At 38.1% G+C, this 16,517-nt stretch overlaps 2 protein-coding genes across 3 annotated transcripts in view; one reads left to right on the top strand and one right to left on the bottom strand.

The window, feature by feature from the left end:
- The window catches only part of LOC125235901 (peroxidase-like), a 148,682-nt gene that overhangs the window by 48,075 nt on the left and 84,090 nt on the right, over positions 1-16,517 (top strand). The gene's annotated exons all lie outside the window — the stretch shown is intronic.
- LOC125235630 (glycine-rich protein 2-like) lies at positions 944-1,411 on the bottom strand. The gene has a single exon (XM_048142229.1). The coding sequence runs from the start codon at positions 1,409-1,411 to the stop codon at positions 944-946; it is 468 nt and encodes a 155-aa protein (XP_047998186.1).

Genomic DNA, 16,517 nt, shown 5'->3' on the forward strand with positions numbered 1-16,517 from the left:
CCTGAGTTTTGCTATCTCCGGATTCCACCAGGGTACCTTCTTCGCCAGGATTTTCTTTTCCGGGCAGTTATTTGTCCAAGCCGTATGGACGGCTTGCCCTATTTTGTCAGCTTCAAGTTCTATGTCAATAATAGAGTTTAGCTTACCATTGGGGTTTCCCAGGTCCGCCTTAAGGTCATCCTTGAACGATAACCAGTTGGTATTCCTGGGATTCCGTTTTAGTATAACTTCTACTTTGATTTTAGTGGTATACCTAAAGCATATATATCTATGGTCCGATAAAGAAATCTCCCCAGAGACATGCCATGAACTAACTTTATTACTTGCGTTGTTGGACGCTAGCGTTATATCAATGACCTCACCTCGCCTAGCATTGACGAATGTCGGCTCATTGCCTTTATTTAAGAGTTGTAGTGAAGAGCTTACCAGGAATTCCAGTACCTTCTCTCCTCTTCTGTTGACATCCGAGCTTCCCCAGATGACGTGGTGTGCGTTCGCATCGCAGCCGATGATCAGGTCAGTGTTCGCCCGGCTGCCGTAGTCAGCAAGATCCCGCAGTTGTGTGGTGATGGGATCCGCCGCCTCGTAGGGAAGGTAGGCTGATGAGATGACTAGTGCCTTACCCCCCTTTATTCAGGATCTTGACCGTGGTCAGATCCCTGGAACAGAAAGCATTTAGAAGCATAGCATCAATGCCGGTTTTAACATAAATACATGTCCTCATATTACTCTCGGGGCAGATATACAGTATCGTCCCGCCAGTACCATTTAAGCCTCTTATCTCTCCCTTGTAAATATATGGTTCTTGAATAAGAGCAATGTCGAACTTGTCGCTTTTTAGCTGCCTAGCCAGAAGGGCAGTGGCGGCCTTATTGTGTTGTAAGTTTATTTGTACACACCTTAGCCCCTCCATTACGGCGGTTAGTGTTTGGCGGTGCTGAGATCAGCGGCCGCCTCCTGGACCGTGTTGTCGCAGGACATGGGCGAAGTGGTGCCCTCCAGGTAGAGTTCCTCCAGACCGCGCAGGTCCTCCGAGCCCGTCACCGATAGGATCGGTGACGACTCTCGGGTCCAGCGCAGCCCGGCGAAACTCTCCCCGACTAGCACCACTTCCCCCGCCTCTGACCGGTCCCGAGCCACCTCCGCAGGAGCGCCAGGCGGCGCGTCCCGCTCCGGGGCCTCCCCGTCGCCGCCCCCGCGGCGCCCGCAGCCTCATTGGCCACCGAGTCCCCCTCCCCCCGTCCGCGCCGGGCTCCACCCCAGCCTCTTCATGCTCACGCTCCTTCCCCGTCTCCAGGAGCTTGAAGTGGCTGGTGTCGAGCCCCGAGTGAAGAACGTAGCCGGCCTCCCTGATGACGTCAGCTGACACCTGGTCCATCAGAACGATGCGCCTGGTGTTCAGCTCCGACATCACGGTGTCGACCACCTTCCACGGGCTGGGAGACTATACCCCACCCACCTTATGCCTCCAGATTCTCCAGACCTCGCACCATCAGACTTTCATTTGTTTAGAGCCCTGAAACGACATTTGCGGGGTAAACAATTCAATGATTTCCATGATGTACAGGTGGAGTTGAACAACTTTTTCGAGGCACAGCCATCAGAGTTCTGGGCGAAAGGCATCCAAACTTTGCCGGATCGTTGGCAAGAAGTCATAGATGCTAATGGTGATTACATCATCGACTAAGCTTTTTGTATTGTAATAATAATAAAAAATATAAAACGTAAACCAAGTGTCTCATTACTTTTGTGCCAACCCAATATATTACTAGAACAAATATTTATTTTTTCTGAATATCATGATATCACGTCAATACACACTTAAAAAAATTTTAGGCATCATCAGTGTAGTTATGATAATATTTAAAAGGTGGTCCTATAAATTGAGGTACGTTTCTTAGTATGAAGATTGTCAATCCTATATAAATCATCCTTGATTGATATTATGTCATTGTCTGTATAAACTTATGAAATCCGTTGCCAGAATCTAACCGGCGTCATAATTGCTTAAATTCCGTACCTAAGCGTTTCGTAGCTAACTCTCCCTATCGCTCGTCTGTAATGGCCTAATGGCATGACAGAGACAACGTTTCGATCGCCACGACACGACGCGTTAACTCTTCGGCTAGGCCGGCAGGTGTGGGTGCGTTTCTCGGGACTATTATCATAGGATGTAATCCGACAACAGATTTCAGCGGGCGGCTTATTAAAGTTTCAGTGAGCTCTCACATCAATTAGCTTAATTATCGATCCTTCTTCTTATTTAAGTAAGTTATGAAAACGTTGGGTACCAAATACCAGCAACACAAAGATTTAATGCGTCTTTCCAAATCTATTGTAACTTCGGTCGAGCTAGCCACACGAGAGCCCATAAAAGTAAAAGCATCCATAATTTACTGAGGCCCCGATATCGGAAGTGTTAAAAGTGGACTATTATATACACCCTCTTTTTAATGATTTCCATTTATCTTAAGGGAAGGTTTTAGGTCTTATACAATTAATTCCATTGAGGAACTAATGTTTTAACACTTACTGTTATTAAATTATTTAAAGAATAAATGTAATGGCTGAATAAGTGTATGAAATGTACCGTCATCGTCAGATACCTAGTTAAGTATTATAAAAAAAATGTCACTTCCGAAACGTCGGGCCAAATATAAACGTAAGTGTTGTGCGATTAAGTACCGTTTTAATTAAATAATGACTATGTCAAAATAATGTTAGTTTCAATCAATATATGTATAAACTATGTAGGTAGTTTCAATACGTAGATTTAATGATCGAAGGTAATTACCCGAGAAATAACTAATTAAAGGTAGGCACGTACTCAGGTACCCATTAAATTAGATGTAATTCTGACAAGATCGTTACTTAACCGGGCAAGACGTAATAAAATAATCGGTAACCATTGAATGTATAAGTAAATAGGTATAAGTAAGTAGTATATCATCCATACATCGGAAGCTATATAATATATGTACCAAGTGTACCAACTCTATTGCTGTTTATTATCATATATAAAAAATTGTGAAGAGAAAAGTATTTATGGTCCCAACGGAAGACCAACGCTGCGCGCTGACCCTCGGGTTAGCATTTATGCTGAGTCGAGACCATTTCGTGGTAACGTATATGTTTAATTTCTTTTATTTGCTGTTTCTGTTTTCTTACTTGTGTATTTTTTTGTAGTTATCACGAATAAATAATTGTTTGTTTGATTGATTGATTATACAACTTGTTTTTATTGATGTCCGTTAACTTTAAGGGAAGGTTCTCAATTACAATTAATTTCTTTAACAAACGAGTGTCGTGACTCTTACTGTTATTGAGTTATTAAAAAAATAAATTTAATGGTTCAACGTGTAGTACGTACCTTTATAATTTCATAGTGTTATTATGACATGTGCCATCAGATACTTTACACTGACTTTAATGGAATTTTAAGGGTCTCTCACAGTTATTTAATTAATTTATTATGTATGAAAACGATGAGAAATTTATTTTTTCGGATTTAACTTAAAGTATGGGAATCTAACGATTTGTCGAATTTAATGGAAAACAAAAAAGTGTTAGTGTGTGATGTGTTAGAAGTATCACAAATTTCTCAATTCACACCAAATATTATGTGATTCAATATAACTGAAACCTTGGATTTTGGCTGAAGTCTTAATAAATATCGTATAAAAAATATCATTTGATGGTTGAAATTGTCATTGATAGTTTCGCCAGACTGCCATTGCCATTGATAGTTTATTTATATTTATATAATCTTATTAATATAGAAGAAGCGGTGATTTCAAATATGTGTTTTTATTATTTTAAGCGTCTCCATAACTATCATTCTCAACTTTTAAAGAAAGATCAGAATTACTTATATCACAACAATGAATGAATAATAGGTAGGATAAGTCTACACAGAGACAATAAATATCAAAGGCACAGTGTCTTTATTCTAATGATGGTTGTGTAACCTTAATTAGGGCTCGAACGAAGTGAATAGCATCGGCACGCGAAACCAAGCTTCTTACACAGAAGGTGAACTCATTTAGTTGATTCTAGATTTCGCAATTTGTGAGATGTGCTCGAAGTCATTTTCGTCAAAGAAGACGTCCCGGATCTTGCAATGACCTTGATCGGAATGCTCAGAGTCATCTGATGGGGTCCAATCTGGTGGGTGTTCTGTGTCTCATAAAAAGTTCTCTAACTTTTCATCACACTCGCGTGACTCTCAGATCAGAACTGAATTGTTTGTTCAGCAATGCCTAGTCTAATTGTGCTTGGTTACCAAATTCATTACTAGAGTTCGTTACCACCTTCGTAAGCCGGAGTATCGAAATGCGAAGCTATAATCAAATTGCCTCAGATATCCCGTCACGTACCTTTACCAAAACCGCAGCCACATTCGGAAGGGCGTCTGTATCCTATACCTACCACACACACACTTGCACACTTATAAATTACAACGTCAAAGTAATTTTAATATCGAGTCCAAAGTGTGATAAAGTTGGTACTTGGTACTTTAGTTAGATCAAAGTCTAGTCATTTCAATTTCACCGACGTACTCGTACTTACGGAACGCGTTCGCAGCTTCGATATTGTGCAGTGATTTCGCGTGTAAAGTCTCGTGCGTACAACTCGCCGGATTACCTACAATAATACCGTATCGTGATATCTTATTCGACACTCCCGTTATATTAAATAATAGTTATGTGTTTGTTTTACATGGGGGCAAATTCGTTGCTTTGCCGCACGTGTGATAATTGATGCCTCGCTATGAAGCAAGGGCGATATATACCGGGACTGACAAAGCCCATACAAAAAAGTGTACCACTGAAATGTATAGAGCTATTAGGCATAAAATTAGATGGCGCTGTTTCGCAGCCTGGAAGTGGCAAAAATCATATTTTCCCCAAATATTTTTGCGAGTTTTTATTTCTTTTATGAACAAATGACATATTTCTTTATTTTAATAAGATATCACGTCAATACACATTAAAAAAAAATGTAGGCATCATCAGTGTAGTTATTTAATAGGTGGCGCTAGAAGCTGAAGACCGTAAATCCTATATAAATCATCCTTGATATGGAGCAAAAAATTGATTGAAATTATTTTGCACTTGTGGATAAAATACAATTTTCTCATAAGTTTACGAGAATCAAGAGAGCCTCTAACCAGTTGGTGTGGTGAAAAACATTTTATTCCCAGTGGATAGTGTGGATTCCGTACGAGTCAAATAAAGAATCGACTCAATTTGGCCGTGCATACATGATTCCAGCTGCCAGCATGAAATAGGTGGGCGATACTTTTCTAACAAAAGTTGTACTATAGGTTTCACAAAGACACAAGCCAAGTAAAGTAAAAATAAAATATTACAGGCTTTATCAAAGAGGAACGTAAAACGTGCCTACTTTGCACCAATATTTGCTCCACGTTTAGGAAAATACTAATATTTTTTAAACTGTTCATTAGTTACCTATAAAATATTGATAAGTTGATATTTACTCGTATTGGTCAAATTTTTTCGCGAAAATAAATTATTGCTTTTAGATATATCTGAAACAATGAAAAATGACACAATGAGACCTTTTGTTTGGGGTATCTTTGCTTTACCCACGGTTTACTAAAGGGCGCATTGATACCTTCCTTTGCTCCAAATAATTAAGAGGTTCCGCCAAAATTTAAGATTATTTAAATTTAATATTTAATTCGGTTTACGAGTTCTAAATAATAACAAAGAAATAAATTAAAACTAGGGGTAAGAACGTGCGCGAGACCAGCGGTGAGTGTGGGAAACACCACTACGTGTCGAGTTTAGCCTACTCTGGCTAACACGAGACTAAGATAGTTGTGAAGAATGGCAATACTTACCTATATTCATCGTTAAGTAATTTTACTGAATTGGAGCATAGTTGCCCAGAGGGGAGCAAAGTAGGTATGTTTACTTTGTGTGATATTTTCTTTGATAGGTACTATTAAAATGATTTACCTATGACCTACCTATGTATAGGTACTAAAATTCTTTTAGTGTTTGCTTGATGCTTGTTTATAAAATAAAAAAACAAAAATGAATACATAAGAGAAATCTGTAACATGGGCAATGATGTCACCAGAATATTATTGTACTCTTATACTGACTGACAAAGCCCATACAAAAAAGTGTACCACTGAAATGTATAGAGCTATTAGGCATAAAATTAGATGGCGCTGTTTCGCAGCCTGGAAGTGGCAAAAATCATATTTTCCCCAAATATTTTTGCGAGTTTTTATTTCTTTTATGAACAAATGACATATTTCTTTATTTTAATAAGATATCACGTCAATACACATTAAAAAAAAAATGTAGGCATCATCAGTGTAGTTATTTAATAGGTGGCGCTAGAAGCTGAAGACCGTAAATCCTATATAAATCATCCTTGATATGGAGCAAAAAATTGATTGAAATTATTTTGCACTTGTGGATAAAATACAATTTTCTCATAAGTTTACGAGAATCAAGAGAGCCTCTAACCAGTTGGTGTGGTGAAAAACATTTTATTCCCAGTGGATAGTGTGGATTCCGTACGAGTCAAATAAAGAATCGACTCAATTTGGCCGTGCATACATGATTCCAGCTGCCAGCATGAAATAGGTGGGCGATACTTTTCTAACAAAAGTTGTACTATAGGTTTCACAAAGACACAAGCCAAGTAAAGTAAAAATAAAATATTACAGGCTTTATCAAAGAGGAACGTAAAACGTGCCTACTTTGCACCAATATTTGCTCCACGTTTAGGAAAATACTAATATTTTTTAAACTGTTCATTAGTTACCTATAAAATATTGATAAGTTGATATTTACTCGTATTGGTCAAATTTTTTTCGCGAAAATAAATTATTGCTTTTAGATATATCTGAAACAATGAAAAATGACACAATGAGACCTTTTGTTTGGGGTATCTTTGCTTTACCCACGGTTTACTAAAGGGCGCATTGATACCTTCCTTTGCTCCAAATAATTAAGAGGTTCCGCCAAAATTTAAGATTATTTAAATTTAATATTTAATTCGGTTTACGAGTTCTAAATAATAACAAAGAAATAAATTAAAACTAGGGGTAAGAACGTGCGCGAGACCAGCGGTGAGTGTGGGAAACACCACTACGTGTCGAGTTTAGCCTACTCTGGCTAACACGAGACTAAGATAGTTGTGAAGAATGGCAATACTTACCTATATTCATCGTTAAGTAATTTTACTGAATTGGAGCATAGTTGCCCAGAGGGGAGCAAAGTAGGTATGTTTACTTTGTGTGATATTTTCTTTGATAGGTACTATTAAAATGATTTACCTATGACCTACCTATGTATAGGTACTAAAATTCTTTTAGTGTTTGCTTGATGCTTGTTTATAAAATAAAAAAACAAAAATGAATACATAAGAGAAATCTGTAACATGGGCAATGATGTCACCAGAATATTATTGTACTCTTATACATGTGACTCAGAATTACATAATGTTATAAAAAAAAGTGTTACGAAATGAAATCAAAAGCCATTCAGAAGTTAACATTTCCTTTTCCATACATGCAAACCATATGAACGCCATTTGCTCGTCAATAAAATCTGTCGAAATCCGCATATATCGCAGTTTGCAATTTCCCTTTATTGAGTGACTAAGCCATTTTAATGCCTACTCTCTATTTTGCCAATAAAAGCATTGATTGAGTTGATAAAGTTTGGCAATACGAGTAGGTGGACTAGCCCAAAATATTAGGCCTATTTTGGAGTGTTTGGTACAAGGCCTACCCATGAAGTCCAAAAACGAAAATGTAAAATAATTTAGTTATCAAGGCTAATAAATGTACTATCAGCTGTAAAAGTGCTATTGCAGTGAAAATATTCAATGTTTTCAAAATTCTACTAATGAGAAGGAATAATAGAAGCTTATTTTCAAATTTTAAGGAAGTTTCCGTGAGCGATTTCATATTTGGCTGGTATTTATGAAGCAGACTTAAGAAAATGAGGAAAAATAAGTGGTTTTTACCTCGGTTTAGTCATAGAATTCGCAACGCGACGGTATAGCACCCTGGCACGCTCGTGTGCATCGCTGCAGCAAGCCCTCATGAATATTCATCAGCGTGATGACTGCGTGGAACCATCATAAATTTTGTCCGGAATGGGAAGTGGAGATAATGTCACCCGAAACGTTCAGCGTTTCTTCGCGATACAGAACTTTGGGTGGACGTAATACAAGTGGCAACATCGTAGTGTCGTGCCGTTTTCTCACACATATTGATTTGAAAGGGATGCCACTACAATGTTACCACTTTTTAATTTCTACTATTTTTGGTCGAGTAGGGGCCAAAAATGATAATTTTAATGAAAATGAGCATAGTTAGGAATTGAAATCATGCAACCAAAAAGTATGTAAGTAATTAAGTACATCAGGTACTAGCTGTTTCACTGAGTGACAAGATCGGTATAAACATTATTTGTAATAGAGCAGTAAAATAGTGCTAAAATAAAGTTCACGTATTAAATGGTGGCAAGCTGACACGTTCACTGCGGTAGTAAATTAAATATACTATGATAATATTATACTCGTACTTATTGTTAGTACATAATTAATGCTGCTTATGTCGGCCAATAATGCCACTGCCCATTTATATCAGAAAACGTACACCTCACTATTCCACAATCACAATGTATGTCGATAGCCATGAAGCGCTTGATTGCTCGCCATTTTTTGTGGTTTAAATAACTAATAAGGGTAAGTATATTTAGGCAAGGCAAGAGTCTTCTCTTTAAGCGAGAAATAGTAAGAAAAGAAAGAAAGAAAATAAATTTATTCAGGACGTTAACAATACTCCTTATGTCTATGATACACATTAATAGGTATTATATTAACGTCACTAAAAGGTCTCCCCTCAGCATTTTGTCAAGTTACCTACCAGGTAACATGACGCTGGTCTTGAGTAAGAGCGTCTTATTTGAATATGATCATGTGCACCGTCAGTCGGCCCAATTCAAAATCTTAGACGTACCTAATAACGTCAAATATTATCTCTAGATACAATTGAATCGGATATGTTAGTGTCAAAAATGCCGTTACTTGCAAACTCTTATGCCGTATACAGGGTGTAAACCTAATACGGGCGAACCTCTTAACGGTGGTGAGTATAGGACATAAACAATGGAATTAGATAACTTTTACTTAAAATTGAAATATTTTTTTTATCCATACAAATTAATTCGGCCCGCAACGTAATGCAAACACACTCGCGTTAAACGCTCGTTGAAAGTTGTCATTGATTGTCATCGCAACCACGTTTACAGTACATTGCTGCTGGGAAATTTTTCAAAAATTAATTATGGGCTGAAACTTAAGAGTAACTCAAAAAACCTCTTAATTAATGATAACAATATTGAATTATATGCCTGGTTTCATTTATCGCCCTTATTACGTTTACGCACTGTATGATTCCTATCATACCTAGAGCACAGTATAATAAAGAGTATTATCATACAGTATGGCCACTTCCGCTCCCCACTGAAAGTGCCGCCCACCCCCTCTCGGTTACCTGACAGTTACCGCCTGTCAAAAACGCGAACAGTCGACCTGTCATATGTCACTCATACAAGCATAGTACGCGTTCACCTACACGAGCTTAGACTGTGTGCTAGGAACGCGCCTCTTTCATATATTTGATCGCCAGTGTCCGAGATGTGCCTAGAGCGAATGTTTGACGTACCTTAAAGTTTGGATCGAGCCTAATGTGTCCGTAATTTATTCCCGATATATTTATCGCTTACACCATCCATGGCATATAATTTGGAAATAAATTTTATCTTTGTTGTAGAAATAAAAATTTTGAAAAAAACCCCGACATAGTGGACCGATTTTCATGAAACATGGCTAAGAACACTTCCGACTAATTCAGTTTAAAAAAAAACGAAATCTAAATCGGTTCATCCGTTTGGAAGACAGAGACAGACAGACGCACACAGATAAACAGACAGACAGACAGACAGACACGTCAAACTTATACCACCGAAAATGCTAAAATGAAAAGGGGGGGCTCCTTTCAATTTGGGAATTTTAGTTAAATATACTAGTGTTATTAACTAGATTTATCGAAAAAAAATTGTTCATTAAGAACAACTCAGTTAAAAGATATTGCGAAATAGTATTTTATGCAACTGGCATTTAAGTGAGGTCAAAAAACCGGCCAAGAGCGTGTCGGGCCACGCTCAGTGTAGGGTTCCTTAGTTTTCCGTATTTTTCTCAAAAACTACTGAACCTATCAAGTTCAAAACGATTTTCCTAGAAAGTCTTTATAAAGTTCTACTTTTGTGATTTTTTTCATATTTTTTAAACATATGGTTCAAAAGTTAGAGGGGGGGGGACGCACTTTTTTTCCTTTAGGAGCGATTATTTCCGAAAATATTAATATTATCAAGAAACGATCTTAGTAAACCCTTATTCATTTTTAAATACCTATCCAACAATATATCACACGTTGGGGTTGGAATAAAAAAAAAATTCAGCCCCCACTTTACATGTAGGGGGGGTACCCCAATAAAACATTTTTTTCCATTTTTTATTTTTGCACTTTGTTGGCGTGATTGATATACATATTGGTACCAAATTTCAGCTGTCTAGTGCTAACGGTTACTGAGATTATCCGCGGACGGACGGACGGACGGACGGACGGACGGACGGACGGACGGACGGACGGACGGACGGACGGACGGACGGACGGACGGACGGACGGACGGACGGACAGACAGACATGGCGAAACTATAAGGGTTTCTAGTTGACTACGGAACCCTAAAAAGACGAGTGGTGCGAGTAACAATTTGAGGCGAAGCCGAAAATTGTTAATAAAGACGCCACGAGTATTTTTTGACTCAGTTAAACACCGTTGCATACAATACTTTTTCTACGACCATGCACTTACTTTTTAATACTGATTTAAACTTTCACGATTATTACACATAATTATTTTTAAAAACCGGGACTTAATCGCGTATAACTACATATTAAACTGACCTCCAACGTTTCAAGGACGGCGTTGTCCCCGTGGTCTCGGAGAAGACTGGCTTGAAATGACATCAACACCTTCTGACAGCCGCGCGAGTTTTTCGAACTACCCGCACTTGGTTTTGATTATCAACTTGAACTGTTATCGCACTAGGGATGTTACTCTGTCGACATACAACACTGACGATATTCGATTTAACGACTGTCGATATTATTTTCGGCTTACACTTATTAATGACAGGATTCCATGTGGATGAGATCCTAAAACCTTCGTCCCGATTGAAATTGCGATGTTTTTTGATTTCAATGGCTTCACGCACTTTTATACTGTAGAAATGGCGTTCCGTGGAAAGGACTTTAGGGTCATGTAGTTCGATCCAGTGGTTTGGCCCTGACTCTAACAAATGTTCAGCCACGGCAGACTTGTTGACCTGACGATTTTTCACAGCCGCGATGTGCTCCTTTACCCTTTCTTCCTATGGTGCGCTTAGTTTCTCCAATGTAGGAGCTACCACAACTGCAATCAATTTTATAAACGCCAGGTGATTGAAACGGTATAACGTCCTTAGGTGATCTTAGGCTTCCTGCAACTTTGGATAATGGCGTGTACACCGTCTTTATAGAGTACTTTCCAAGTACTGTACCAACCTTATCCGTCACACCTTTAACATACGGCAGAAATGCCGGTTGTCTGGACACCTCAGGACGTTTCCCCCTTGCCTTCCGTCTAGGTTGCCACTTTTTATTCTTGTACCCGTTCCTTCTAAGCACCTCCTGAATATGTGACAACTCATCCTTCAAATATTCAGGGTCACACAGATCATACGCTCTATTCACCAGCGATGAGACAACTGACCCTAAAGTCCTTTCCACGGAACGCCATTTCTACAGTAGAAAATTGCGTGAAGCCATTGAAATCAAAAAACATCGCAATTTCAATCGGGACGAAGGTTTTAGGATCTCATCCACATGGAATCCTGTCATTAATAAGTGTAAGCCGAAAATAATATCGACAGTCGTTAAATCGAATATCGTCAGTGTTGTATGTCGACAGAGTAACATCCCTAGTGCGATAACAGTTCAAGTTGATAATAAAAACCAAGTGCGGGTAGTTCGAAAAACTCACGCGGCTGTCAGAAGGTGTTGATGTCATTTCAAGCCAGTCTTCTCCGAGACCACGGGGACAACGCCGTCCTTGAAACGTTGGAGGTCAGTTTAATATGTAGTTATACGCGATTAAGCCCCGGTTTTTAAAAATAATTACTTTTTAATAGTTTCCTGGAATAACTTTCGTGAAATTCGCACTATTTCCTGTATTTTGACGCGTCGGCCTCCACTCGGTTCAGCACTCACCCTGTCGCTCGTACTCCCCCGCGACGTCGCCAGCCCCCGGCGCCCCGCGCACCCACGCTATATCCCTTAAAGGCTTCCTAACAATGCTTTAAGAGCTATAACGTATGCGTGGGTGCGCGGGTCGCCGGGCGGGGTCGGGCATCTTTTATGTAGGGTTTTAACGATCTATGCACGACACTGTAAATGACGAATAACAACACGGAGTAGAAAAAAATCTTTAAAATCGAGGTTCCGCTCTCGACTGTTTCCTCCTTCAAAACTTAATCAATCGGAACGAAATTTGAGAATCTGAATAATAATGAAATAGTTTGTGTTGAACCGTATAGTTTTTTTGGCTAATTGTTACCAATCTTGAGTATCACAGCTTTTTTGCGCCATAACCGTTTTTGGAAATTTTTCGTTGGCTCTAGCGCCTTTAAAAAATAAAAATATCAAAAAAATCAGAACGGTCCGACGCAGATAAAAATAATAATAATCTGTGTTGAAAAAAAAAATCATTGCTTTATCTTCAAAAACCAGGAAGGAAATAGTCGAGAGCGTTTGTATGGAAAATTGACCCCTCCTGTATCGTCTTAAAAATTACGTTTTTTTAATTTATACTAATATACTTTAGTTATACTTCAGTTATTTAATTTATCCTTTTTTCTAAGTGGACTTTTTTTAATTATAACATTTTTATGCCATTACAACATTTACAACATCATTAATATCATTATGTTGTAAAAAAACTGTTTTCTGGTGTTCTTGGCATACGTACGCATATTATTACGAGTGATGTGATTATGAAATATATTCTAAAATGATTACCTTTGTAGGTATAAAATTCTGGTATTAAAAACCTTCTTAGGACTTACCTTTTGATTAAACTATTGCTGTAAGCCTATTAAATAGCACAACGCATCCCTGGGTAGAGTAATCCCATGTGATACATGTAATAATCGCATCAAAAGGCTTACGGCGTGGCTTGCGTAGGCGACGGTCGCGCGATGGTCGCGCGACGGCGATGCGACGCATACGAAATCAAACCTTATCGATATGGAAGTAGACGATGCGATGAGACGCGACCGTCGCCCACGCAAGACACGGCGTTAGCATATCATTTAACTTGGAAAGTCAAAGTAAATTAATCTTAGAACATTTAATTTCTTTGGTTTATGAGTTCTAAAATGGGAGTTCCATAATATCATTTTAAATTAAAAATCAAGAATCTCTACTCTTGTATTTCTTGTATTTCAAGATCCAAGTTGACTCATTATTTCTAAACAAAATGTTTTTGATACAAGACGTAATAAAATTAGAGCCGAGTCGTTTGATAGCATATTCGATATAAAAGATTTACTCATAATCAGAAAATAGGTATCAGAAAAAGGCCTTTAAACGCATCCCACGTATTACACGTGGCGTGTAAACTTTTCCAATAGAAATCTAACTTAAACTTGTCACTACTTACAAGTGTTTCTAGGAATCGACGCGCATGTGTACACAACCTTATCCTTCTGTTGCAAGGGCACTTTGTCCTTCTGATATAAATATTTATCTGTTTCTCGCCAAGAATCAAGGTTTGACGGATATTGTAGGTCTTACGGATACGAACGCCGTTATTCACTTAAGTTTGGACTAAGTTATGAAAATTAATATACCAATCGATCCAAGGATGATTTACTAACTATTCATTATCTATATAGAATTGGTTGACAATCTTAAACTAAGAATCGTACCTCACTTTTTTAGCGCCACCTATAAAATACTATCATGCACACAGATGATGCCTACAAATTTCTTCTTTTCAAAGTGTATATTGACGTGATATCATGATATTAAAATAAAAAAATATGTCATTTGTTCTTTATAAAAAATGAAAATACCTGCTAAAAATATTTGGGGAAATATGATTTTTGCCACTCCCGGGCTGCGAAACAGCGCCATCTCTCACTTTTAAGTATGGGTTTTGTCAGTCCCGGTATATATCGTCCTTGCTCCAATCATTTCAATTCAGTAATTTCAAGTTTGCGAAAAAATTAATTGGCGTTACAGTTATGGTCAAATTCACATGGTCACACTATATCCACGTTTGCCTAGTAAAAAGAAATAGAAGTCAGCACGTGAGCACGCTTAGATACCTTCAGACACAGTGCAGACGATATCCATAGGTAATATCATATCGATTGCACAGCAGCGGACTACTTAGGAATCTTTAATAAGCGCTGCATAGTTCGATTTTTCTAGCAGTTTCCTGTTCCAAGAGCGCCCGGAAATTATGAAAAGGGCAAACAGCATAAATTTAGACAAGATAAATAACATTAAGACAGCCGCAGCCGTCATATCTAGCCCTTCTCTTAATAGTTATTTGTTATACAAGGGGGCAAAGTTGTATTTTAACGCCGAGTGTGGAATTGAAAAACGAGCAAGTGAAAGGAGTCTATAGTTGAACCACGAGCGAAGCGAGTGGTTCGAGAATAGAATCCTGAACTTGCGAGTTTTTTAACACACGAGAAGTAAAATACATTTGCCCCCGAGTGTAACACAAAACTTTTCCCCTCACTATAGCGAGGAAACCACAACGCAAAAAATGCGTTTATCACTGCTTCCAGTAGTTCCACAGGTGGTAAATCATCTTTATTACTAGATTCACCTACTTTTATCAATTTTAAAGCAGTTAATTTGACTTTATTCAAGGTCAAATTACTTTACCCACTAGTGGATAAAATGAGTTTTTACCCGCTGGTATTAAAGGACAAAACACGCGTTTCCGAGCTAGTGAGGGGAAAAGTTTTTAACTGACATCCCGCCGCGTCCAAATTTCAAAAGGAGGAGCTGGAGGAGGTTATCAATTCGTCTGCATTTTTTTAAATAGAAAAAAATATTAAATTTGTACATAATCCAACATTTTCAAGCATCTATCACCTGCCTCCCCAATATAAGTCGCTTTTATTTTCTTAAAAAGTTACTATAGTAAAACGGCGCGCGAACTCTCATGCGAATTTATAGTACATTGCGGACTGTTGTTGACCTTAAATAACATTCAGTAGGTACAAAATAGCATTCCGCAATGTAAGGAAACTCTTATGCAAGTTATCGTACCACGTAATTTAAAATAGGCACGTGATCTTGATATTAAATACATATTCACTGACAAGGGCTTCGGATATTGTGTGGGCACTACCAAATTCGTGAAGCTAAATTGTAGAACCAATCCATTATTGTTACAATGGTAGCTAGTTAGTAGTAAATCTAGAGGCACCTGCAGATATAAAACTATAGGTAATCCGTGCAGCCAGGCAAAGGGTTCCTTGCTCTTTGACTTTCTGGCAAGTATAGGGTACTTAATTACTTATTCACCCTACATTTTTGTACATGTTTGTTAAAATTTAAGTAAAATGAAAGGCAAACTGGCCTTAACATGCATTCTTTAATATAGGTATTGAATACAAGGTAGGTATGACATGAATAAAGAAGGTAGCCCTGAAAAGTACTATAATTAAAACGTATTTGGGCTAAAAATAATTGGGTAAATGCTAGTCCAAAAATAATGAATTGTTCTTTTAAACATGACTAGGTTCGAATCTATACAAAAAGGCCGTGTCGAATGTCATGATCGCTTCCGCTACGCCGAAGGTTGGGTGCAAGTTCTTATCTATAGATACACAATTGAGTAGTTTATATAAAAACCTACCTTTTACTGAATTTGAAAGTCACAATGACTCAAGTACCTACTACCGAAGTTGTATGTTGTAATTTTCTTTTACTTATTACCTGTAATTATTTTTTTAGTCATATGTGGAAGGAACAAACGGGAGAGGAAAACCAAAGAAAAGATGGAGGACTGTGTGAAAGATGATATGAAACGGCAGCAAGTGGATGATAAGATGACGGGTTATACAGAGGTATGGAAGAGAATGACATGCTACGCCGACCCCAAAGAAATGGGATAAGGGCATGCGAATGATGATATTTTATTAGTCATATGCTTGTGATACTTACACGCGAGGCTCCACTTTCAACAATTATTTTTACATTTCTTTTAAATACGAGTTAGGTACCTACCTAAATGAAATGGGATCCGAGTTCAGATTCAGATAATAAATACTCTATTTATAGATGACCCCTTTTCACCACTAATCCATTGGTGCTACATAAATGTGAGTGT

This window comes from Leguminivora glycinivorella, chromosome 2, assembly GCF_023078275.1.
Source record: "Leguminivora glycinivorella isolate SPB_JAAS2020 chromosome 2, LegGlyc_1.1, whole genome shotgun sequence".
In the NCBI taxonomy this organism is placed as follows: Eukaryota; Metazoa; Arthropoda; class Insecta; order Lepidoptera; family Tortricidae; genus Leguminivora; species Leguminivora glycinivorella.